Raw genomic sequence first — 25,219 nt, forward strand, 5'->3', positions numbered from 1 at the left:
CATCCCCATGAAGTTGTCTCAGCTGCCCTCAGGAATGTGAAATGGTGCTATGTGCAGGCAACTAAAAGGAGCCATTTGTGTCTGATGTATTTTAGCTCAGGTGGTAAAATCCATCTCTGAAAATACTCCCGCAGTTTCCTTTAAAATAGCATCTTCTGCTTTCTGCTTTCAGCTATAGCTATGATTTATTCACAGCATCTTGCGTTTACCCCTAAGGGATAGCCTATTTTCTGTACTAAGTGAAATAAATACAGTATTTTTCTTCCCTACCTTGGGGAATGTTGAACGGTTTAAATAATTTATATGCATTAATGAGACATCAAATCACAAATACATAAAAGCAAAAGCTGTTTTTATTTCATCATGTATAGTTACAGATCAAGCTAAAGGTGATGGATTATATTTTTTGAAATTGTGGTAAACATTAAAAAGGCTGCATCTATCAATATTTAGTGAACTATGGTATCAGATACTGTAAATATTTCTTACATTTCTAGCAAGTGTACTAGTAAGATATGTGTAAGATATTAAGGTGACAGCTGTCAATGCATGGGGCTGTTGTATGTGACCTCTGCAAAACTGCAAGAGCAAACCAAACATTTGAGCAACAAGATGAATAACCAGTCCCTAAAATTTCACTTGTGTTTTTGAATGCGGTCCTAAGATAAACATTTCTTATTCATTTGGAAAGTTATCATTGAATATGTAGATGTATCTTCCCCTATCCCTGAAATCTACTCATCTGCATGCCGCAGGAATTCTGCATCAGCAGTAATTTGCAACTAAGAAAGAAACAAAAGGCTACCTTATCTAGCTGAAACTGCAGGGAATTAGGTAGTATATAATTACCTGAGCCAGACAATATAATTATCTAAGTTAGCAATTAACCTGTATTATCCTATTTTTTGACAAGTCACATTAATAGAGCACTCTGAAGAATGAATAACTAAAATTAATTTAACTTTTTAACAATTATTGGTCTCAACAAGGAGACTTGTGATCATTAGGAAAATTTTGGGATATTTCTAAAATTTAGCATCTTGGTCGTTTTGAAATCTTTCACAGTATTGAACACAAGTGGATTTGATTACTATTATTGTAATCATACTAATCTAATTATGATGACAGTTGTCTATTTCCATTTTGTAAAACATCAATTGTATTTAATATTAATGCCTTACAATTAATGCCTTACCAACAGTATCTTGTGGTTGAATAGGTTTTGTGATTTCAGACGGATCACTGATGCCATGCTTGTTTGCTGACAAGACTCGGAAAACATATGATTTTCCTTCTGCAAGGTCAAACACTGCATAGCGAGGAGATTTAACTGCAACCTGTGCATTGACTCTTTGCCAGCTTCCACTGCCAACCATGGACTACAAAAAAAAAAAAAAAAAAGAAAAAAAAAGAAAGCTGTGAATCACTTCTGTGAACTGTCAAAAAATGAGCATCCTGTCATGAATTTATTTAAGAGCTATAAGAGACAGATCACTCTCAAATGCCTCACTTTAACATATGCAAATTCTCATAGCTCATGCATTCCATTACTCTACAAAAAGGTCCGAATACCTCACTGTTTCCCTGCCTGTCTAGACTTCAGTATATACATGCTTGTACATACAGCTAGCCTTCAGTTAGGGCCATGACTGTCAGCTGTGATTGGTACCAAAAGAATTACTCTCACGTCCTGCAAAACCCCCTTGAACACCCAAAGGTTCGATATAAAGCAAGCAAGTCCTAATCCAAATTCTGCAGAAAGTTAGGGAGGGGGATGTTACTTTACTCACTGCTTTATCTTTCTGCATTCTGTTGCATAAGGTCATGTCCCTAAAAGCATTCATCAAATGAAATAATTGCTTTTCAATATTGTCAATACAGCAGCTGAGCTAATCATCATCACAACTGCACATGGAAGAGAGAAGTCTGCTGTCCTTTAGGTTCCCCAGATAAACTGTTGACCCAAATCAAAAATTAGTCATAGAATCTTTCAGCAATTTTAGTAAAACCCAACTGCCCAGTAAATAGCTTAAATAAAATTTCCTTCAAGCACAGAAAGGTGCATACAAATTGTTTATAAAATTTTGGAACAGAGAGTCTGGGAACAAAACCCGATAGACTGTGAACTTCTTAGAGGAGGAACAGTGTTTCATGGGTGCTTGGAAGCTACCCTGTGTATAATGAGGCCTACTATAGATAAATAATAAAAATGTAAACAGCTGGAGCCTGTATATCAAAATCTTTTTCACAGATACTGAACCCACCTAACATTCTCAACAGAAAAAAGAAATATAACATCCATTTTCTTCATAATAAAAAGATGGAAAATATGAAATAAACATTATTTTACCATATATTTTACTTTCTGGCATGAAAAACATTAATTGCTGCATTTTGTTTTCACAGAGGAAATAATCAACATCACATTTTATTCTGTAGTTTGATTTGATTTATCTGTTAAATAATGATTTTAAGGGAACATTGCTATACAGCATAGAGAACTCGTTTCCAGTTTGTGTTTCTCGAAGCCTTTAAAAATCCATTTTTATACTTCAGGACTCAGACTCCTTTATTTGAAATAAATTAATTAGAAATTATGCTTTTCTAAATTAACAGATGACTGTGGAAAGCAAAAAACCAACATTCACCTATGAACTGACTGAACAATTCATATATATAAGTTATTTATATGCAAAAAGATTTTAGATTTGGCTATTAATTAGTATAACAAAACTTTTTTCCTAATAATAGCCTTTTAGTCCTCATTCTCACTTTCACTCAGTAAATTTGGCATTTAATTAAGACTTGTTTGTTCATCGTTGTCATTGCTCTATACTGTTTCTGGAACTATATAAAGCTATTTCTGTAAAACAAGGAGATACATATCTTTTGCAATTCATACTTAGAATGAAATTCAACTAACCAAGTGTAAGTGTCCACTCAATAGAAATCTACATCCGAGCTTTTTATCTGGGCTATTTCTGCATATTCTGGAAACAACGAGGTATTTTCATGCCAAGATCTGGTTCACAACCCTTAAGTCAGTATTCTTGAAATGTATAGATAAGAGCGGATGTATGCAACTGGGAATAAGTACAAGGAAGACATGCTATTTTATTGCATAGAAAGAAAAATAGATAATTATTTCTCTGGAAATTTTCATTACTTCTTTTGAATGTGAAATGCAGAGTGGGAGAAATCATGGACATGCTTGCTGGAAAATTTAACTAGTGAGTGGACTTCACTTTACACCTATTTGTTCAACATTGAGCAGGTAATGGATGATGAAGAATGTAGAGATGGGCTATAAAGGTCTTTTGAAGTGGAGATTTTGATGTGACTAAGAAGGGAAAGACGAGATGGGGGCTGCAAAAAGAGGAGCAATGTGAACAGAATGATTAGCTGGGAAATGAACTTTGGAGGAATGTGCTGAACAGATGTGAGAAGAAAAAAATTTCATGGTAAGGGCTTGAGAAAAGGCTGTCAATATTCAAGATGCAAATTGAATGTGTGGCAGTTTTATGGACAGTTTTAGTGTTCGTGGATCATTAAGAGGGGGCATATGCTAGAGGCATAATTCATAAAAACTAAGTATAGCTTGACATGTAAGAGTTTTAGAGGTCAAGTATGAGGCCCAATTTACATACTGGGGAAACTTGGTAGCAAGGAGGAAAGAATAAGACCTCTGGCTGTAATCCAACACACTTTATTTAGAAACCTGGCTCAGGGACAGATGTATCTAAATCTTAGTAGCTTAGATGGGAGAAGAACAAACCTCCCCTACTGTGATCAATGAAGTCCCCTGTCAAGTCAGGGAAGACTACCAGGGAGCAGTGAACCTGAGACAGGCACCCGCCTCTCTGCTGACCTTACAGAGAATAAATTGGAAATGTCAGGGTATAGCAGAGGGTGCCGTAAGCCTGCAAAAAGGAAAGTGAGGATGAGATTATGAGTCACTGTTTATTCCCTGCTCTACCACAGGACTACCAGAAAAACTTCCTTTAATACAGGCACACTGCAAAATTCCAGTCTTGCCTGTAGGATTGTGAAATCTTAAGATGATCTTTCTTTTCCGTTAAACCGCTACCTTACACATGTAGTTTGTTCTCATTTTAGACAGCAGTAAGCAAATAGCACAGGGGCATCCTTTTCCCCAGACCTTGAATTTCAATGCTCATTAAATCATGTAATAAGACGTTTGATTGTCCATGCTTCTCTAACATCCCATTACCAAATCCTCCTCAGAAAGTGTTAGTTTTATTGTTCATTTTGTGGTTCTAAAAATGAGCTGAATGTAATTGCATACAGCAATGAAACACCTTACAGCCAAATGCCACTGTACAGCACAGTACCTTCTCAATGAAATACGTCAGTGGCTCCCTGCCACGGGGAACAGGTGGATCCCAGCTCAGTACAACATATGTTTTGCTGATTTCTGAAGCATGTACATTGGTGGGAGGGCCTGGAATCTGAATATCGCCTGGAAGAGTAATAAACGTAGTGAGCGTTAAACAGCAGATTAACCCCTGGGTCAGCACTCAAGCTACAGTACATCTTTCTGAACTCCCACCCTGTAGTGCAATGCTCAGCTATTAGCACGGTATCTGTGCAGTTCACTTGCTCATTTCAATTAAATCTTGAGAAATGAAGCATTGGTATTAAAAGTTAGTTATTTACTTTTTTGGTAAAAGTTAAATATGCCCCCTGAAAACCTGTGCATTTGTCACACTTTTTGTCTTTCATCACATTTGAATTACTTCTATCTGTTGGGCAGAATACCTTGGAAAAAACCTCCTCACTATATGCAAATAAGAGATATTTTTTGATCAAAGACGGAAGTCCAAAGAGTTATTACAAGAAATCTGACTAGAAGAAGATATCTGGAAGGAAAGTATAGGAAGGAGAAAAGCAGCTTAAAACAAAGTAGAAAGCAGTAAAGGAAGACGAACCTATTAGCAATGTATCCTGTAACATGATGGTATTACCAACTGTAGCGTCTAAAACACTTCTAAAAGCTGTGGATCAGAGACACAAAAATATATCACCAGCCCTCTGGTGAATCCACCAGTTTGTGTGGCCTGATTAAACCCCTCTCTCCACTCACACTGCAGGGTTACCGGGAACGTCAGGCAGGACCTGCGTATCCTGGGCCAGGCTGGAAGAAATCAGTGTGGGCCTTTGTGGTCACGCTCACCCACCACAGCATGAGAAGAAGCAGGTTTTGCTATCCGAGAGATTACAATGGTGTAAAACAGGTCTAGATAGGAGAGGCTTGGACCTATGACAGACAGCCGCAGGCAATAGCTACACAGCCCTGAAGAAAATTCCTCTTAGTAAGAGGTCATAAATAGCAACTCAGCAGATACCTACAAATATTTTATTTTTATGGCTTGCAATAGAGAAAGCAAAAAGTTTCATTCTTCTAAGGTGTGTTTTACCACTTCTTAGGCTAGCAAGGAGCATATATCCTATAAATGCTCAGGATTTGACATGAAAAGAGAGAAAATAATAATCTCTAAATCATGGAAGTGGTGTTTTAACAGTTTATAAACATCTGTAGAACCAACCAGCCTCAAAATGTGCACTGAAATTATTTCACTGTACATGTTTTCCAATCAAAATGAGACTTTTTAAAAGCGAACTGTCATAGCCAAAGAAAATTTATTTTCCCTCAATGCTTTCTATATTTGATTTCCTACAAATACAATTTTTCTTTAAGAAAGGCACACGAATCGGTTGAGTTTAAGACAAGATTTCCAACATACAGTCAAGAAAATGACAATAATCCTTCACAGCATAATGCATAAAGTCAAAAGGTTTCCAATTGGTATTACATAACTAAATCTCAACATGTTTTCTTACATATTTGAAAAACCCAAAGCTGACATAATTTGTAACGATATTACATGATGGTACAGCCTGCTCTTTCAGAGTCTTATGAGGAGCGGCTGAGCGAGCTGGGGTTGTTTAGCCTGGAGAAGAGGAGGCTGAGGGGAGACCTTATCGCTCTCTACAACTACCTGAAAGGGGGTTGCAGAGAGGTGGGTGTTGGTCTCTTCTCCCAAGTGACTAGTGACAGGACTAGAGGAAATGGCCTCAAGTTGCGACAGGGGAGGTTCAGGCTAGACATTAGGAAAAAGTTCTTCACTGAGAGAGTGGTGAAACACTGGAATAGGCTGCCCAGGGAGGTGGTAGAGTCACCCTCCCTGGAGGTATTCAAGGAGCGTGTGGATGTGGCATTGTGGGATGTAGCTTGATGGACATGGTGCTGTGTGGTGTTGGGTGGGTTGTGGCTTGTTATTGTTGTTGTGTGGCGTGGGTTTTGTGGTTGTGGTTCCCCCCCCCCCCCCCCCCCCAGGTTGGACTCGATGATCTTACAGGTCTTTTCCAACCGTACTGATTCTGTGATTCTGTGATTCTGTAATGAAAGGTCATCAGGCACTAAAAAGGAAATCCATTTGTGATGTATAAGATCACTTTTTCAGAAATGGTCTCCAATCTTGCAGTTGAAAGTAATGATCTATATAAACAATGGTATTTGGATATTCATACTCCTTTATTAAATACACACCTTCATTATACAGAAATCCAAGTATCATTATTTACGCTTACGCCAGAGTGGCCATTTAACCTCTCCTATAATTCTCAGGCAATCCCAAGAGCAGGAGTATGTTCTTGGAAGCTGAACAAGTAAGACAAATGTATTCTGATAGTATAGTGTGATTCTGATCCTATAATATCCATATCAATTCATTTAGGGTACCATTGTAAAAATAGAGAAACTTCATCTGTCCCGCTTGTGCACTGGACAAAACATTTAATGTCTGGTTCTCCTTCAAACTACACCTGTTCTCAGGTGATTTTTCTTTTACTATGTCATTATTTGAGTTACACATTTATAACCTTTGTGGAAGAGAGTAGGCAGAGGAGTTTGGGGTTTTTTTACTACTTAGCCATTATAGTTAACATTTTTGACAGTTAAGTGAAAAGAAGATCATTATCCAAGCCCCTAAAAAATCACTACATACAGAAACAACCAAAGACAGAAGTTGTTTAGGCTTTATCTCAAAAGTTGGCAGTGATCTCTCCAGTTCTCCTGAGGAAAAACAATATTTACTGTATAACCTTAACCTTAAGAACAACCTCTCTATTCAGCCAGATATACTAATTAAAGAATTGGGATGGGTTGCATAAGTTTTTATAAAAATGGAAATAACTTGCTCAGATCATCAAATTCAGTCTAAAAAGCTCTATTTAGCTCCCAGAAGGATAGGAGGAAGGGAAATGTGGGCAATCAAATACAATGTTTAAACTCAATTTAGCACTAGCCAAAGCAAAAAGGTGAGGAGATGATGTCAGCACATAATGAAAGTAGTGCTGTTGAGGGTGTGATGTTCTCTGTCCTTTTAGACCTCACCCTTTCACTTGCATTCTCTCAGTCTTGCAAGCCAGAATATCTGTCTTTATTTATTATTATAAAGAGTTTACTCACTAGATGGATTTCTTTTCAAGCTGTGTTTCTAATTATAATGCTAATTTCCTGGGATATAAACAGATAGACTGAAATCATAGAAATGCTACATACCTTCAAGGTCATCCTTACTGATCACAATCTTTCGCCCTTCATCCACATGGATAGCTGTTAATCAAAATATTCAATTAGTTTCTTGAACCAGTTTAATATATTTACAAATTTTGCAAATTATTGTTCATCAGCTGTTCAAAAGCCTGTATACCTCTATTTCTATAACCCTGTTATTAAGTCTTTCCACAGATGAAGTCAACTCAAAGTCATACACTGCTTCATTTACTTTCATAGGAAAATAGAGTATGATAAGACAGTACTAAAAAGTAAGAATCATACTCACAATAGATGGATTCAATTTGGTGGCAGATTAGTAAGCAATTGTATCATGAATTGGACTTTCATTATAGGAATTAATCATAAAGCTAATGGAAACATAGCATATTCAAGTCAAATTTTACAAGCAACATTGGGGCAGTGCTTGGCAGTCTTCATAATGAGTTTAATTCCCCTCTGAGTAAAAGGAGCACACAAAACAGAAGGTGTGCAAGTACACGACATACGGAATCTGCACAGGGGTTTAGGACAAGGCTAAATCAGTAAAACTACTCCCCAGAGCAAGACAGCTTACTCTGTTCATGGAGAAGCTCTCATAAGGCTCCTTTGCAGTCTGCAGTGGCCTTGAGCACAAGACCAGCTTTCAGAAAGAGCTTGTTCATTAGATTGACTTTTTCCATCTGCCAGAAAAGTCACAATATCAGAGAGCCCCCAACCTTTAGCCTGGGGGCTTTGTGCCAGTACTGGCACTTCACTGAGAAAAAAAGGTATGGAAAACTACAACAGTCTGTGGGCCAGTGAATTCATATAATTTTTATTTTTTCTTTAGCTAAACCAGACATATTCAATAGCTTTTTCAAAAGTTACTACCAGTAAACGTAGAAGTTTATGGGATCTGAGGACTCATCTCCCAGTGCAAATGATACAAGCTTCCAGGGCATATTAGTTCTTTTGAAAACATTGCTCCTTGTGATAATGAGTGTCTATATTTAAGGCTAAGCAAAACCAGTCATAATTGAGATGGAGTCCCCAGGTCCTGCCAAATTGTCTGTATGGACCTTGCCATTCCAACTACGTCTCCCACCTTGAAAATAATGAGATATTCAATTAAAGGAAAAAATAAACTCTATTCTTTAGGTTAACTAAGAAAACAGAATCTGAAAAAAAGTAAGATCAAATATTCAATATCTGTTTCAGCCTTGCATAACCTACTTTGTGTTCTCTCCAGGTCAACGGGGTCAAGAGCTGCAACTGGTTCAGAGACTCGAGAAGGCCTGCTAATGCCAGCACTGTTCACTGCTCTCACACGGAATATGTAAGACCGTCCCTCGTAAAGACCAGTCACAGGATACTTGCAGATTTTTACAGGAGCATCATTGCACTGGACCCAGTTTTCCAAACCTACTTCACATCTTGGAGTAGCAGAAGACAGCATTTATCAGTATCATCCCACAATAAATATACACCATTCTACACATATCAAGTCAGAATCACAGAAGTCATCCTCACTAAGGTGAGGAACTAAACCAGACACCTCATTAATGAAAGTCACACACTTTATATGCTCTTTCCTCTGATCAGACAACCAGTTCCCACCTTGCTCATATTTATTCATAATGCAATTGCAAAGGTCATTTTTATTGCATGGTTTTTGGCCTTTTCAACTCTCACTGCTTCCCGTCCATTTGGTTCTCTTCCTTGTCATCTTAAAGAACAAGTTATTCACTTTTATTTTTCACATTTTTCTCCACAGAACATGCTGGAATTGCAACATTCACCTAATCTTTTCCATCTCTTTCTTGGCATATTTTTAAGCAAGCATCTTTCTGCTTTTCCCTCCAACAATGGTTAGGCCACAGAGTGTAGGGTTCATCAAGAAGCAGAGTGATGTTCTCATACTGGCTCCTTTGTGAGTACACATCTGTTTTGTGTCCTACTACTATAAACTTTTGTGGAGAAGACTGCCTTTTGCCCTAACAGAAAAAACAGGGTCATGATCAAGGGCTCCTTGGTGCTGCAGTAATCCAAGCAAAATGTCAAAAGGCACAGCTGACTGGATTATACACAAAATAGGTGAAATACTCCCATGATCTATGCACTGCACAAATTGGATACAAATGGTAGAGTCCCCAGGGCTTAAGTTAATTTCTTCGTACTGACAGCCATTCATAAGCCAACATTTTCCAGCAATTCCCAGACAGTTATCTCTGAACTAGACCAAATTACAGGGTAGCAAATAGCAATGAGATGCAAACGTTGCTTTTAAGTGTAGAGCAGCATACTTTATGAAATCATTTCAGTAATGTTTTTGCTGACGGTTTCAGACACTAAGGATCAGATATTTTGCTTTGGCTACAAGGGGCAAACATGCACTTCAGTGGAAGAGACATGCAAAATAGTGCTTGGATCCCCTGATCCTGGGATGCCTGCATTGAGCTGAAACCCCAGCAAAGTGCAAAGCAGACTGGAGGAGAGAGGTCTGACATTCTGATTTAAACTACCAGCTCCTGGGAACCCATGCCTTGAGCTCTTGGTGTACCACAGTTAAGGCAGAAATAAAAAGTTGTAATAATTCCTAGATTTCAACTTTTGCAGTATACAGATTAAAGAGACTAAACCTAATTCAAGATGCCCATGGATTCTGGCTTCTATTATTTAAATATTGCCAGGGCTCATTCTCTGATTTGGCCACATCCATACTATTAAACATTTTTAGTGTCTGATGAAGTGTGGCTGCCTGCAAATGATTATTGGGAATGGCCCCTGGCCCTTGCTAACTCCCAGACTGTGCCCAGAATTGCCTGGGAAGGTACTGGATCATCTGGACTAAAAGTTTGCCAGGGAAATGTCTAGTAATTTAACAAAGTAGTCAACTGAGTTCCAGTGCCTAGGGTCTGGTAAAATATATCTAAAGAACCCATGTATTGAAGGATATAATGGTATTTTTTTTTTCTTCAGTATATACATGTTTTTGGCACTGAACAAAATCAACTAAATCCCAATGCTTACATACTTGTCAACAAAATATCCAATGACTGGGCTCTCACTGGTTGTGTTTGGTGGTTTCCAGGTAACAATAACATAGTCTCTGTTAGCATCATGGCATTTAACATCCATCGGCGCCCCTGGTGCTCCTGCGATCAATGCATCAGCATCTGGACCACAAATAAAAATAAAACAGTTTTGACCCTGACTCCTCTGAAATCTACCACAAAGACAAAAGGGAAGATTTCCAGTTCACTCTGCTATTTGTTTATATGAATGGGAGCCCAAAGGTTTCATTATGCACTAATTCACTGCACTAATGAATCAGACCCATAATGTCTGTATCTACACATAAATAAAAATGTTCAGGGATATTTTTGAGGCCAGAAAAGCAGTTTAGGCATCAAACAACCATTATTTTAAATGAAAATTAAAAGCCCAACTACCCCATGTCGTTTTGATGCTCTTTCCTACTGAAAGCTGTAGCTCAGTGGGTTACTGAGGTACTCAGCAAAGAACACATAGCTGAAGAAAAGAAATCTCTTAAGGAATAAAAAATTTGCAAACTCCTGGTACATTTCTAAGGCTACTTTTTATTTAAAGTCTTTCAATACCAACGGACATAAGTCATTGATATTCCACCTTTAAGATACCCTTCTGTGGCTGCATTTTGAGAGGTGTTGACCGATGTTGACCCACAACTCCTAATGAAGTATCCTAACAGGTAAAGTTGTCTCCCTTCAAAGAAAGGTTTCTATAACACAAAAACATCCTGTATAGAGTCTATATTTATAGAGCCTAACGGGCATCAGTTGTAAGGTGGCTAGTGCTCAGTATCAGGTCACAGCCTACATGAAAAAAGGCAAAAGAAAGGCCAACAGAGGACACTAGAGACTTCAGAGCACATAGCTCAACTCCAGGTTCCTATGCATGCAAAGGGATCACACATAGCATAAAATGGACAATAGAGGTGCCTAAAATTGACCCACCACTACAACAAAAACTTCTAGGAAAGTTATTATACATTAGTGGCCCTTTTTCACCTGGGTACTTTCTTTCTTAGAAGGTAATTGGGAAGTAGAAATCTTTAGCAAAATGTTTCCAATGAGATCAGGGTGGCAGAGTGGCTCGTTCAGGACATATTGCAAAGCTGATGAAGCCTTTGCACTAGTCCTGTGAGGAAGATGGATCTCAACCCCCTGAAAAAACATACATGTCCCTCCACCCCACACAAACTGTTTGGACAACACTTCTGCAAGACATATATGTTCCAATACATTTCCAAGAAGAACAAGGTTTAAAATTAATACAGCTCCAATGGCTTCAGTGGGGCTGCTCCAGTTTGCCACCATCAAGGATGTTGTCCAATGTATTTAAAAGAGTGAAAGAACTGCTCAGCAGAGATATTTTCATCTTTCAATGAAAAAATAAGAAAGTTAAAACCAAGTTCTGCCCACGGGTGCATGTAGAAGCTCATTCTCACTTCACTGAGAGTTGTGCATGCAAATGTGAGGGAAAATTCTGACCTTTATTCTATTTTAATACCTTTACCTCCTTTTATCTATGTCCCTTGTGAAAACTATTTCTTCAGTGAGCTAATTTCTTTCTTTGCTTTTTTTCTCTGATTATTGAGATGACTGTGACTGGTATAGTGGTGGGAATATTTCTTTTGCTTTCTCCTGTGCCTCCTCCTAAGGCCAGGCACAGGATATGAGAATGCCCAACAAAGCTCATTCCCAGGTGGCAATCTCTAGAGCTAAAACCATCACAGTGAGGCCTGGTAGTATGCAAAGATGTTTATTTCATACTGGGAAAGGAGATGGCAAAGAAAGAGACAAGCTGTTTCTTCACAAGAATGATTTCTCTGGTTCTTCAGGAAAGAAAATGTCCTCAGGAGCATGTTCCTCTTGATGCTCCCCATTCACGTAAAGTGACTAATTTTTCTAGCACAGACTGCTATATAAATCAAATGACCATGAAATACAACAAGGATGTATTTCTTTTGTACTTCAGCCAATACATGGGATTGTTTAATAAAACTAATCTTTCTACTGCTTTTTTTAATTTCTCCCCAGGAAACAGATGAAAAGTTTACCTCTGACAAACAGGTATGCACTGTATTCGCTCACTCCACCTTTTGTAACCATGCGCAGGGTGTATAAACCTTCATCATCTTTGTTCAGATGAGTAAAGGACAGAGCTGCCTGTCCTTCTCCAAAATACAGCTTCGTCCACTTGGAGTCCTTTATCAGCACGTCTGGAAGAGAAGACCCATCAGACACATTACTATGCTGGCCAGAACAACCTACATCCTAGTGCAGCTCTCAAACTAGCCTTTACGCCAGCTTTATTCAGAGAGATGGCGCTTGGATGTTATGAAAACTCTACAGAGAGTAAGCTGAGTCTCTCTAAACTTATTTTATCAGTGAATTTTAGAGAATACGAGGTCTCAGACTACCCTACGCAATGCCAACAACAGAATTTCCATCACTATAATTTTTAGTACACTGATGGAGAATATGATCCGCATTTCGAAACAATGACAGGAAAACCTGCCACACCCTGTAATGAATGCAAGGTGGAACTTTGTTTCATTTTTAATAAGTTTTGCTACCTGTTCAGGTCAAATGTCAGATTACTCAATTTCTTCCTCCAATCTTAAAGACCGGATTTCAGTTTAATCTAAAGACTGCTATAAATACACACTAAATTTAAATCTTCAAGGCATGCCTGTTGAGCAGTGAATAAAATTAAATTTGAATCTCTCACAGGTGAGAGGTGGTGACCCATGATTAATGCAAATTAATCTGATTGCCTAGTGAAACCAGAGCAAAGGAATGAGCAGGATACTTTATGCTAGGCAAGGGACTTTCTCATATCACCCTTTTTAATAATTGATTGGATTATTTTTTATTTTTAACTTCCTAAGACCTATTGCATACTAATTTATTGTAATCAATGCAGCAGAACTGTATTTAAAGGAACTGAATATCTGTAAATGTTTATTATTCTATTGCTTAAATAGACTTTGGAGCAGACAGTCAAACAATTGCAAAGGAATCAGTTTTCCCACCCACCAGCTGAATTGCCTAAGAACGTATGAAAAAAAGACACACATTTAGATAATAAAGCATCTGGAAGACACACGCTACTAAAACTTACAGGAGTAAATTACATAATCACCTAAGCATACAGTTCTTTTCTGAGACGCATACAAAGTAAATTGTCACATTGCTTCCCATGAGGTCCTTAATCATGAGACCCTCACCTAGAAAATCTGCATGTCCCCTTTCTGTCATGAATGTTACAATGGTACCGAGACTTTTTGTAGAGAGACATGAAGTACTTTAAATGAAATCAGAAAACGTCTTCACCCAGAAACTTTAACCAATGCATGAGTTCTGTGGAAAATCCTGAAGATAAAACAAAGTAGAGTGACCAGCGCCTCTGAAAAGCAAGTCACTTATTTAGACTCCAAGCTTGAATGGAACGGTAGACACTCTAGTTTGAATATAAAGAAACTGTAGGCAAGCCTGTATTGTCCATTAAGGCCAGAATCATCCATTTCTACCCTTTATGTGTTGCACGTGTTGTGCTCTGTCACTTCTCCCAGAACTTACCAAAGAACGAACCTGCAGGAGAGTAACACCCAGAGGCAGTGTGACTCAAGCCTTACATGATGTTTTCAGTACATGAGATAATTTTCCTAAAACATTACTCTGCTGAAAATTCATATAAAGAGTGGGGAATTGCTATATACTGAAGTTTCTTTTCATCATTTATTTTGCTCTGCTGAAGTTTCAGCTAAATTCTGCATTCCATGATTTTTCCCTCTGAATTCAATTATTTTGTTCTAGATTACAGTATAAATGCCTGCAGAATGCTGGTGCATATAGCTTTATAATATTTATATTACATTAGAGATCAATAACAGAAAACTCCTGTTACCAACTGAACTCATATCCAGGTTAGATGTACATTCCTGAAGTAATATTTTGATTTAGTTCTTTCAGTATCTTAAATTGTTCTAAGTGGGCCATGAATTATAAACATCATATTCATGTTTGTCAAATCCCAAACCGCTTTAGAGGATTTGATTCAGTTGATTTATATGCCCCTAAGAGTCTGGTAGACATCCTCAATAAGGTTCACTCGTGTGAAGCTTATTAATGCTGGATAAACACGTATTTCTCTTGTGTATAATTATTAGAAGTAAATCATACGTATCCATCTTAGGGCTTTAGTTATTATTTGATTAACACAAACTGAACAATTTTAGGAAAAATACAGTTTGTCTTAATGCAAGAGTAGAATTAAGTATTACCTCTAAAAAAAAAAATACAGAATGTCTAAAGCACATGATATTGAACAAATTATTAACCTTCTCATTGTTTACATTTATGCATTGCCTCCAGCTCTCAAGAGACTCAACACAAGGAACTGTAGCACATAGCAGAGGTTCATAGTGCATGAATTTCTGCTGTGTTTGAGAACAAGTTCTGCCAGTTGATGCACCTGTACACCTCCTGGAAATATTGTGATCTATGTATGTGCAATGAAGGACAAATCTAAGCTTGCTTGTATCATCTTATTTCCCATAACATAAGTAGAATAATGGGATGAAAGCCTATCTGACTCACTAGCAAAAACCTATTGGCTTCAAAAAGACCAAATTTTGATCTCAGGTTTTCACAGGAAAGGTAAACTTCAGTCCAATAAGGGGGAAAACAAAGAGCATAATATTGTTACATATCAAGAGGAAATTATCTTGGCATCATGAAGGGTTAAACTGAAAGGGCCGTAAGCTTTTATTCACCTATCCATAGTGCAAGCACAATTCATGTTGGATGAAAAGTGGAACAATATGGGGCATCCCTTGAAAATTAGCAGTTTGTCATAGCTGCAGTTCCAAATCCAAAATTTCAGAGGTTTGTCACCATGAGAAACTGGGCCCAGTAGGAGACAAAGTAAAGGTACCATTGAAACTGATGGCTCACCTCAGAGTGAGGTGAACAATTATTTATAGTGATTACAAATCCCTGCACACTTCAGTGGGAACAGAATCTGGGTTCAAGGATGAGCCTTAGATTTCATGTTATTCACCAAACAAAAAAGCCATTCTTATTATTAACTAGCAGCAATAAAAGCATCCTTTTCCTGATTTTCCTAATCCTGTATTTTCTTGACTGCCTTATTAATCTTACTGTCACTTCTTAGTTTATGCATCACATTTTGTCAGCTATGGAAATTCCTGCCAGCTTGCCTGGGACCAGTCTGAACATCAGTCTTGGGAGTTCACCATTCTCAGATGTGGTCCCTTTGAGGAAAGGTCTCACCATTCACAAATAATCAAGGCTTCCTTTAAATCCTCAGGCAGAGTATTTATTTTAGAATCCTACACAGAGACTGGGGTTGGTGAAAAGTGGTGAGCTAAATATCTACAATAGCCTGCTATCCGTTAAACTTTAAGTAGTTAGTTTTATGTTTCAAGACCTTATTTTGGTGCAGTGAACAAACACTACTCATGCAGGGTTTGTGTGCCATCCACCAGAGTATATGATATGCCTCAGTGATGTTATTTTCAGTACTTACAGTTAAGACTGCTTCACTTGTCATAGCACAATTTTTCACTGACAAAAGAGGCAAGGAAATCAACCTACAACATGCCACTTAAACAGCAGAGCAAAGGCATGTGCTTCAGGCCTGGCTCCTATAAGTATTTCTGAACTATACATTAAATTGATTTTGATACAAAATTCACAAGAAATACTGGAGCAAGATGGAAGTGGAGGTCCTCGCCCACACCTCAGTGCTTCAAACTTTAATTTACTGCTCTGTGAGTACCCTTCAGCTCACTGATCACAGCATTCAATTATAAATCATGGCCAAATCTAGGAATTGAGTTTGGATCTCCACCTGTCAGTAAATGTTCTAACTATTGTGTTATTAGATAATATGAGGTTACCTCCTGTTGCTGTAAATGTGTGCTCAAGAAAAGGTTGACCGAGTCCCTTAATTGAAAGAGAATGCAGATCTATAAATTCTAACTAGGGATATTTGTTTGGTCTATTCCAAATTTAATTCTGAGAAGCTAATGTTCTAAGATCCGTGTCCTCAGTGTTCCCTCCAACATTTTCCAGATAGCTTCTATTCAATGTACTAACTTACCATCTCTATACCACTCAGCACGAGGTCGTAGTCTTTTCAGGTCCGGAGTGATCAACATAGAACACTTCAGGGTCAGTGTTTCACCTTCAGTTCCAAAGGTGACTCCAAACTTCTCCAGAAACTGGACATCAATGTGGGTGAAGCAAACATCATATGACAGGGGCACTATGCATGAGAAAATGAAAACATTCTTGAGTGTAAGTAAATTGTACTTGGCACAAGCAGATTACTGTCCGATCTGAATAGGAGATGGAGCTCTCTATTGTACTATATGCAATGCAACTGGGAAAGCAAAAGCATCTGGACAGCTCCTATTTTAACTGAATGCTTAGAAAGCAAAGCCAGAAGAAGCAAGTTGTATCCAATTTTCTCATCTGTAAAACATTACTCCGATAAGAGTACATAAACTATCTAAGCAAAAAGAAAAAAAATGCTTACAGTGGAAGGGCATTATCCCAGCTGGGTGAGGCTCTTCATCCTCTCTGAACCCTATAAATACACATACAATAAACATTCAATGACATGAGCATGATATTTATTTCTTTTTTTAATCATGAAGCAGGACTTACTTCGCACAATCACAGCACAATTAGTTGATGCCTGCCCATGGACATTTGTCGCAACTGCTGAATAAGTAGCAGAATCATCAAAATCGGCTCTGAAAAGGGAAAGGAGGAAAACAGATGACTCTTTGTGCAAATACAAATTCTCTTAATGATTCATATTACAAACCAAGCTACGTCAACCCCGAGGAAAGTGTATAAAGCTCTTTGCTGGTGTTGCACAGTGCAAGACGCTGATGAAAAACAATCAGAAAGCTGGTACTGTTTTTTACTGCAGTTTTATCACAGTGTGCAGGCTGCATTAACTTGAGCAAACTGGAAATGACCTTTAGAGACTGATCAAAAGGAGATAGCTGGAGGATGCCAGTCTGGCTATTCCCTTTCTGTATGTAACCTTCTTCCTTAATCCGTCTTGCCCTTCTGCCACATATTTTAAGAAAGAGAAATGGAAAAAAAGTACATGTGATGCTTGCAGAAATTCCTCTTTCTACGGCTGTTCCCAGCAGGCAGATTCTGGCATTTTTCGCCTCTTGCATATCTCTTAGGCAGTCGAGAGGAAATGATACAAAACCAGGAAAACTGACCAAAATTTTTTATGGGCATAAATGTTTTGGCTTGATATATTTTTTGGTGAGAAAAGATATTTATTATGCAAGGTCAGTATAATGAAAAATAAAGAAAAGATAGTTACTTCATGTAAAATAGGACCCAGTGATGGATTGTCTCACTTACTACATACATCCTGGAAGAGGAAGTTACATTAGCAGATATATGGCCAGATGTTAAGACATAGGTACAAACTTTGATGTCCTAATTCTTTTCTTATTTAAAATGGGGTCAGTCAGGAGAAGAACTATTGACATAAAATGGAAGTAAAGAAAAGGAAACAAAACTATGTGCAAATATATATTTTTGGTGCAATTACTCAAATTTACAGTTGAAATAAACTTATTTGCTATGTTTCTAATAAATATAAATATAAGTGACTACTGACTAGGGAAAGTTAAAAAAATTTTGGACTAGTTTTTGGTAAAGTGCAGATTTGGGTAGAATGAGATTTCCTCAATTTTGCAGAAAGAATTTATTCCGGATGAAAAAAGGTAGAATATTTCAGTTTTACATTTCAGAATTAATATTTTAATTAAAAAATATTATTTCAGAATTTAATTCTGCTTTGTTTTCAGAAACATAATAAACACTCTAATATGAAATAAAACATTTTGGTTTTGAATGAACAAAACTTTTTTTTGGTCCAATTCAGTATTTTTTCTTGGACTTTTCCATTAGCCAAGTATTCTACAATACGTCTGTCAAACAAAATTCTTGATTTTTTTTTTTTTTAATTTCTATTAGGCTGAGCCATCAGCTAATCAGACTGCTGTCTGAAACACACACAATTAAATCCTGCTTCTGTGTAGTTCATTTAGTAGTGCATTTAATGGAGGCCACTCTGAAATTTCCAGTGATGAGATACAATGTTCTGCATGCATGCACTTAGTTTCCTCTCAGAAGAACAAATTTGAATCTGCCAGATGAAAGGGATGAAATTCTGGTGGCACTTGTCTTCTAAGAGGTCATGTATCCCAGGTGTGAGAGAAGAAAGAATATGTAGAAGTGTTTGATGTAAATTGCATAACAGGATGCCAATTTGGGGTTATGTAGCACCTGTGACAGGCACATCAGACACCTATTTTTCAGCTCTTGCATATATTCTGGACAGTGTCATATCACAAAAATGATACTATCTGTACTGTGATGTCTAAAACATAACTTGATGAAAGCTCTATTAAATTGAGATTTCTCTCTCTAAGTGTATAGGACTAACAGCTCCTCCTGGAGTCAAGTCTTCAGCCACGCATTTCACAAAATAAAGCAGTAAAATACAAAGTTTATTATACAATTAATTATCAAAGACAGAGGGGTAAGTCCTAAGATAAGGCCACTTAACCAAGAAGCCTCAAGTTGGGTATGAAGTCCTTGAGCACCCTACTACAGTCTGGACAAGCAAAGTTAAGTTTAAAAAAAAAAAAATTAAAAGAATTTAAATACGAGGCTCTATATTATTCAACATTTTTTTTTTCATTTTCAGGAAGGATTTAAAAAAATGCCAATACCTGTTCACAGATCTACATAAAGCTTAACTGATTCTGGACTTACTTGAAAGCTGTCAGATTTGACGACATTTCTTTGCACTAACTTCTTAAAAGAATATTTTTTTTTACTATCCCAGTTTCACGCTATTTAACATTTGGATAATAAAATGCCAAAAGCAAGGTAAAACTGCAGGACAGGCTTTTTTCCTAAGTCATGTTATAATGTCTCTGTACTGAAATGTACATAGTTCATACATTTATCACAGCCCAGTACAGTGTCTTCCTATAATGAAACAAGCTAACAATGAATGAGGCATCTCAAAAACTTTTTACAAGAAGGGGATTAATTGCAGAATTAACTGTACTGGAATTGTAAGGCGTTCTCATCACTCTGCACTACATCCCCACTTTTAGGACATATATCTAGAATATACAGTACATAATATATAGTATATTTAATAGCATATATTATACATTAGTAAATTAAACAGTGTTAGATCGTTTGTCCCCAGAAACTGGATCTTGATCACCCTAGTGCTGATGTGTTAGAACAGCCCTTGGCACGCCTTGGTGTGCATCAGCTTGCCAAAAGGATTCCCAGAGACAGCTCAGGAGATGATAGTAAGGGACCATTTCCAGAAAACAGTCTGGATGTCCTGACAGCCCTGTCCTGAAGGACAAGAGAATTAGTCAATCCCATGCCAGGAGGCAACTGTGGTGGAGGACGTCTTTAATTTACTATGTCAGGCAGAGTCCAGGAGTGCAATTCCTAGGCACTGATGGCAGGTTTACACCATAGCATACCCTGCAGGCCTTTTCCCCAGATACATGCCCTATAAAAGCTTCCTGCCCTCCAGCCCGCAGTCCAGGCTATTCGCCATCCTACCCAAAGACCTACAGTGTCTTCCTACCACCTACAAGCCCAGGCTTCTCCTGGGTGAGCTAGACCCTCCAGGAAGACGGTGCACACTTAACATCTGGCAGGGCATGTTCTGGGGGAGCCATGCTGCATTTGCTGATGAGCTGCTGCTCCATCCTTGGGCTGGACATGATTTGGACAGCACACAGGATCCATATCATAACTGAGTGACAAACACTACCCCACCATTGCTGTATTAGGCCATTCCCTCACATAAACAAAGCATTAATTCAGGTTGCTTCACTTCTGTCAAATCCAAAACAGTCAACAGGAACTCATTTCTGTAAGAATTACACAGGATTCAGGATCTAAAGAGTGATTTATCATTAACCACAAGGTGGCGTAAAAACAATCCAGAAACTATAGAAAAGTGTATTCTGAACAAACGCGAGGCCCCAGTCTGTGCTAGACCGCTCAAAGTGTCAGAAATTTAGAGGTGTAAGAACTGCAAAGTTGTCTCCCTAAAATGAAGAAGCAGATACCTGATTAACTTTTCAAATTAATATACATCTGTGTTCATCTCAATCCCCTCCCCATAGTTTTGCTTTCATAAGCAACAGCAACATACATCTCTTGATGAGATTTTCCTGTTTGTAATGGTCTCCAAGGTAGAGAAAACAGAATATGATCCTAAAAGTCTCTAGAACAGACAGGAGATTCACAAAAGGGTTGTTTCTTTAGCCCAAGAAGTTCAATGTCTGAAAGCACCTATTTGAGAAAAGTTAGTGATGGAATGATAATTAATTTTCTCAGGGGGAACAAAAGAAAGAAGTTACTGACCAAATGACTGACCACACTCTTACAACATTCTTTGGGTTTATGAAGAGAAACAAGGTACTTACAGTTATTATGAACATACAGGTAACAATTCCCCAGGCCAGGCACTTTCTGCTATTTAAGAGGTTCTAACAACTCTACCCAATGCTTTGAAAGCATTTTACAATTCCTTGCTATGATCTCTAACCTGACTCTCCAGGAGAGAAACCAAACCATCTTAGATAGCCTAGTACTCAGTGGAATGCCTTCAAATCTGATATTGGAAGTGTATGGGGTTAGTATCCACTCTGAAGAAAGCTGGTCAGGATGGCAAGTTACATAAGGTCCTGACTCGCCTTTCGTGCCAGATAATGCTCAGACTGAGGATTATCCTAGCAACTATCTACTTCCCTCTATGCTAAAAAACCTAGATTTCCTAAATTGCACTGTAAAGTGCATTGAGTCAAGACCAGTTAGAAACGATATTTGAAGTACCCAGGAGGCAAGGTGTGGTCTCTCCAACAATTATTCTTGCATCATGATAGAGAATGTGTTTTCCAACCTTTACAAAGGTCAGATAAAATATGCATAGAGTACCTTTAGATAGCATGAAGTGTGAGTGCAGAGCTGTATCTGTCCCAAGGTACTAATACTTTTTGTGAAAATTAAATTGCTCTGAATCCACATGAGGTTCTGAAGTGCTAATGTTTGTGCTGGGAATACTCCCCAGGCAGATACATCTGTTTAAAATGCATATATTCATCCATCTGCCCAGTGTAGATTTAAAAACAGCAGTTAAGAGTAAAATAACATTTTTGCCTGAATTGGAACACAATTCAGTGCATGTCAAGAACAGGAAGCGGAACACAGTAAATTACGGAGTTAAAATTGCCTCCTTTGAATCCAAATGACAAAATTTTCAGTGTTATGGCTATATGACATCAAAATGTGGAAATACTTTACAGGATTACCATCTCATGTACTGATTCTCCAGTCAGATTCAGTCTGACTGGTTCTTTTTGTTTGGCTGGGGTTTGTTTTTACTGAAGAGGGGACTTCTGTTACGAGGTGGCCACTTCCTCAAGCTCCCAACTATTGCAGCTTACAGGGGACAGTGACTGACAGGTCAGAAGATCACTGCCCATTTCGTTTGGGGGGCTGCTGTTTGCATTTCAGCAAGGAAAGAAGAGCAGAAGTACACCATGCCTGCTGCCTATACACTCACTGGTACTGCATATCTGCGAAGCCCTGGGAGCTGCAGTTTATCACCCGATCAACCCTATGCAGCTCAACGGTTCTGCCTTCTACACCGGAGGATTGCCTTTGCCGCAATGCCTCTACTCTTCTCTGCTTCTACCTACAGCAGGAGAAAGGACAGGCCTCGCTTTCTATCTCTCCAGATAAAATCATCTCCAGCCGTTTGTGCCTAATCAAACTAAAATTGCGCTGCACTGACTGTACAGTGTCATTTGTTAAATGCGAATAGTTAGAAGAGAAGGTTCATTCAATTTTTAAGCTTTTTTTTTTAAAGCAGTGCTGGTGGTGCTGGGCTAGCTCTGCCTGCCAGCAGCAGGTATCACACTGCACTCTGCTGGCTCTGCCACACATTTTGGCTGACGCGACCACAAACCTTTTCTGCGGCAATTACAAGCGCTTCTTAAGCGATGTCTTAATGAAACAGGAAAGGGAGAGGGCCCTAATAAAAGACAAAATACTGTCAAACTCTGAGCCTTGTGTAAGTGAGACTGTGCAGCCACATCACACTGACAGAGCTCTGGAAAATCAATCAGACTTCCTGCCCTGCTCCTTCTACCATCCAGCCCCATCAGCTCACCTGCCTGCTCACCGAGGGGTGGGCGTCAGGAACGCCCGCGGTCAGGAGCATACTGCTGTCCCCTCTGTGCCCCAGCCAACATCTCAGGAAATGTAATATAGCCATTCGCAGTTGCATAAAGCTAAGTTATTCATTTAAGGAGGCATCACAATAAGCAAACAAATAAAAAACCAAAACCTGTTGCCAAACAAGCAGCAGCAACTAAGAAACTCAAGATTTTATGACTTTTAATCCCTAAGACAGAAAATATTTTGCAGCTATGCTATAAAGCAACAGGGCATCCTCATCTTGGCTACCTCTGATATAGAAATCTTTTCTTGTATTTTGCTCCTATTCATAGTTAAAATAGGTGGGATAAAGAAATACTTTTTAAACAAATCCTCACATTCTCAGGCATGTATCAATCACTTCAACTACCAGTAGCTTTCCCTCAGAGGATTTCTCGCGGTCTCCTCTGAATCACGTATTAGAAATGAGATGAAAGATGAGATGAACCACTACCCCAGTGCAGGCTGGCAATATCTCTTCTCCTATAATTATGAGATGTGCAAAAAATATAATGAAACCCCTTTTATTTACTGCTCAAGGGAGACCTTGAGCTCAAGCTCCCAATTGAAGAAGCCTAAAAGGAGCAGGAAAGAGGCACTATATGATAACTATAGCGCTGAATGCATGCAGAAAATGTGGTAAATTGAGCACAGAGCATCATAAAAATATGACACAGATAAATTAAAATGATCTGGTTACTGTATAGGCTTATGGGCCCTGGAAGACAGCAAACAGGGGGGGATGAAATTGTGTCCAGTTACTATTTTAAGATGACAAGGTGACGTTCTGGTTTTGGTGCTTCAAGAATTTTTCCACTGGGATCAAGGAATACTCATAGGAATAAATATCACACTTGCATCAGAAGGAAAAGTTCACTCCCAAGCTTCACTGAAGCACTAGAATGGTAGACAAGAAATTCCAAGGCTGTTCTGAGTGGCTGCAGATCAGATGACATGCAGCTCAGCACTTTGGTATGAACAGCTGAGAAGAGCACAGAAGTGGATAGGTAGAAAATCCCAACGGCTCTACTTCCCGGAAAAAAAATAATACTCCAAATATATATGCACAAACATAGGTATGGAAGATCCAGAGTTAGTTGATACATGTTTGTATAAAAACATTAATAATATCTATATTTTAACCACTATGTATACATCCTTCTTTTTTCAATACAAGAAACATCTAATATTAGTAATGCACTATCAAAATGTTCTTCCATTTCCTGCATGTTGATTTTCTGTCTTTTGGGAGAGAACATACAGATGATGGTCAAGTTTTGAAATAAAATAGATTAGTAATAAAGAAATAAATTTAAGGTTAGAAATTCTAATTTAATAAACTGTATAAATCTATGGTAAACAAATCATAACTCTGGGTCTACAATCCCCTGGTATTCTTTTAAGTGGAGAAGAGAAACGTGTGGGACAGCAGCCAGGCATCTGTAGGTGGCAAAAAGTCCATACTGCCAGACAGAATGAAAGAGAAACGGAGCAACAGTCTCTGAACTTAGCAGCTTGGTTGAACGTAAGGGAGTCTGCACGAATACATAAATAATAAATGACTCTGTGGTATGTCTGAATAAACATGGCTGGGTCTGAACACTCCCAAAGCTGACTGTGGATGGTGTCTACATGACAGATAACCGGCACAGGAAAGCAAAAAAAACCACCAAGGGGATGTAAGCCTTTAGTATCCTTCAGCCTGATGGCTACAGAGGCTCAGAAAGCAGCATCAACACTGATTCTCATTTCTTCAAAAAGCCCTTTACTCCCAAAATGTCACAAAAGCAACCTATGTACTGCATACCCAGCATCCGGACTCACTCAGCAGCTGCTCGTGGACACTAACCAACACAGTCACAGTCACTCACTGGCAGGACGTCACCAAAGTTTCATCTCCTGACTGTCACTCACACACATCCAGACAAAGAAGAACATTTTCCATTTTCCCTGCTGCAAGAGAGGATTGCAGGAGGACAAACTGTTTTTACTTTTTAATCTCCTGCTCTCATCTCCAAAAGTAATGTTGGTGGGAAGAATCAGCTGTGTTGAGACATCTCATGGATACAGAGAGCAGTCAGCAAGTTACCCATAGCCTGGGGGTAGAAGACTATGAGCATCTTAGAAGTACTCATAAGTACTGCTACTCCTTGAGAAGCATACCTTAAAAAGCAACAATATGGTGGTTCTTGCTGACAGCTTTTGTACAGGAGTATGTTTCTCCCATCCTGAGCTATGGAAAGGTGGACAGTTGGGCTGGACTTTGTTGCAG

At 38.5% G+C, this 25,219-nt stretch overlaps 1 protein-coding gene across 1 annotated transcript in view; it reads right to left on the reverse strand.

Annotated features, from left to right (window-relative positions):
- Positions 1 to 25,219, reverse strand: part of MYOM2 (myomesin 2) — an 81,346-nt gene that overhangs the window by 41,782 nt on the left and 14,345 nt on the right. The window contains exons 8-16 of the mRNA XM_059835882.1: positions 17,305 to 17,393; positions 17,174 to 17,224; positions 16,736 to 16,900; positions 12,663 to 12,824; positions 10,596 to 10,737; positions 8,795 to 8,994; positions 7,586 to 7,639; positions 4,353 to 4,480; positions 1,196 to 1,379 (exon numbers count right to left, since the gene is read on the reverse strand). Of these exons, the coding sequence (XP_059691865.1) occupies positions 1,196 to 1,379; positions 4,353 to 4,480; positions 7,586 to 7,639; positions 8,795 to 8,994; positions 10,596 to 10,737; positions 12,663 to 12,824; positions 16,736 to 16,900; positions 17,174 to 17,224; positions 17,305 to 17,393 (1,175 nt within the window). The remainder of the gene's footprint in view (positions 1 to 1,195; positions 1,380 to 4,352; positions 4,481 to 7,585; positions 7,640 to 8,794; positions 8,995 to 10,595; positions 10,738 to 12,662; positions 12,825 to 16,735; positions 16,901 to 17,173; positions 17,225 to 17,304; positions 17,394 to 25,219) is intronic.

Source organism: Gavia stellata, chromosome 2, assembly GCF_030936135.1.
Source record: "Gavia stellata isolate bGavSte3 chromosome 2, bGavSte3.hap2, whole genome shotgun sequence".
Lineage (NCBI taxonomy): Eukaryota > Metazoa > Chordata > Aves > Gaviiformes > Gaviidae > Gavia > Gavia stellata.